Genomic DNA, 764 nt, shown 5'->3' with positions numbered 1-764 from the left:
AGCAGTAGTGTATTCTACCCATACCTTGTTGAAAATGGAAAACACATAAAACTTTGACTCATATATATATAGATACACAGGTTCAAAGAGACAATTTGCAAGTGTGTGTCAAGGAGGCCATATGGAGAGGCTGGCAGAAGGGCAGCTAGTGAACCAGTTATATGTGCCAGGTTCAATTTGTCACACTTTGCAGTACTGAGAAATATTTTTCTCTCCTTTTGAGAAGGAGAGCTCTCATTAGTAAAGATTCGACAGCGTACTCCTCAAAACGCAGCTTTTACAGAGGGGAAAGATCCAGCACGCCCACCTTTAATGACTGGAACCACTGGTATGGTTATGTATGTGCAAAAGTGTGCAATAAATACGAAGTATCGGTTTAGAACGCATTGAACAAGAGGAACCCTCATTTCTCCCCTTAAAACACATCTCGGCCATCAGTCCTTGGGGCTGGAAGACTGACAGCATTCAAAGCCAAAGCCTGTCGAAACCAGGGATGGCGGTTATTGCCCTCGGACCACCGCTCCTGTGGCTGTCAGGGGACCGTGGCAAGGGTGAAAATGGTGCAGGCCACTGCTAAAATCACCTTTTCTCCTCAGGTTTTGGCATTACTCTGGATTCACAAGGGAAAAGAAAAAAAAAATAATAGACTGCTTTTGACCCAGCCTGGCCACCCCTGGTGGTGCTTCCTGACCCCCAGCGCCGGATCAAGGCCTCCGGCTCTCTGAGGAGAAGGCGGCACCGCCCAGGGAGCCGTCTCCTCCCCC

The 764-nt window shown here is 48.2% G+C and overlaps 1 protein-coding gene across 1 annotated transcript in view; it reads left to right on the top strand.

Annotated features, from left to right (window-relative positions):
• The first annotated feature begins 493 nt into the window (after positions 1-493).
• Positions 494-764, top strand: part of TSTD3 (thiosulfate sulfurtransferase (rhodanese)-like domain containing 3) — a 2,447-nt gene continuing 2,176 nt past the window's right edge. Inside the window, exon 1 of the mRNA XM_009886761.1 lies at positions 494-531. Coding sequence (XP_009885063.1) covers positions 494-531 — 38 coding nt within the window. The remainder of the gene's footprint in view (positions 532-764) is intronic.

The sequence above is a fragment of the Charadrius vociferus genome, unplaced genomic scaffold, assembly GCF_000708025.1.
Source record: "Charadrius vociferus isolate BGI_N301 unplaced genomic scaffold, ASM70802v2 scaffold76, whole genome shotgun sequence".
NCBI lineage: Eukaryota > Metazoa > Chordata > Aves > Charadriiformes > Charadriidae > Charadrius > Charadrius vociferus.
Note: the sequence above shows the minus strand (reverse complement) of the source record. Positions and strands in the feature narration are given on the sequence as shown.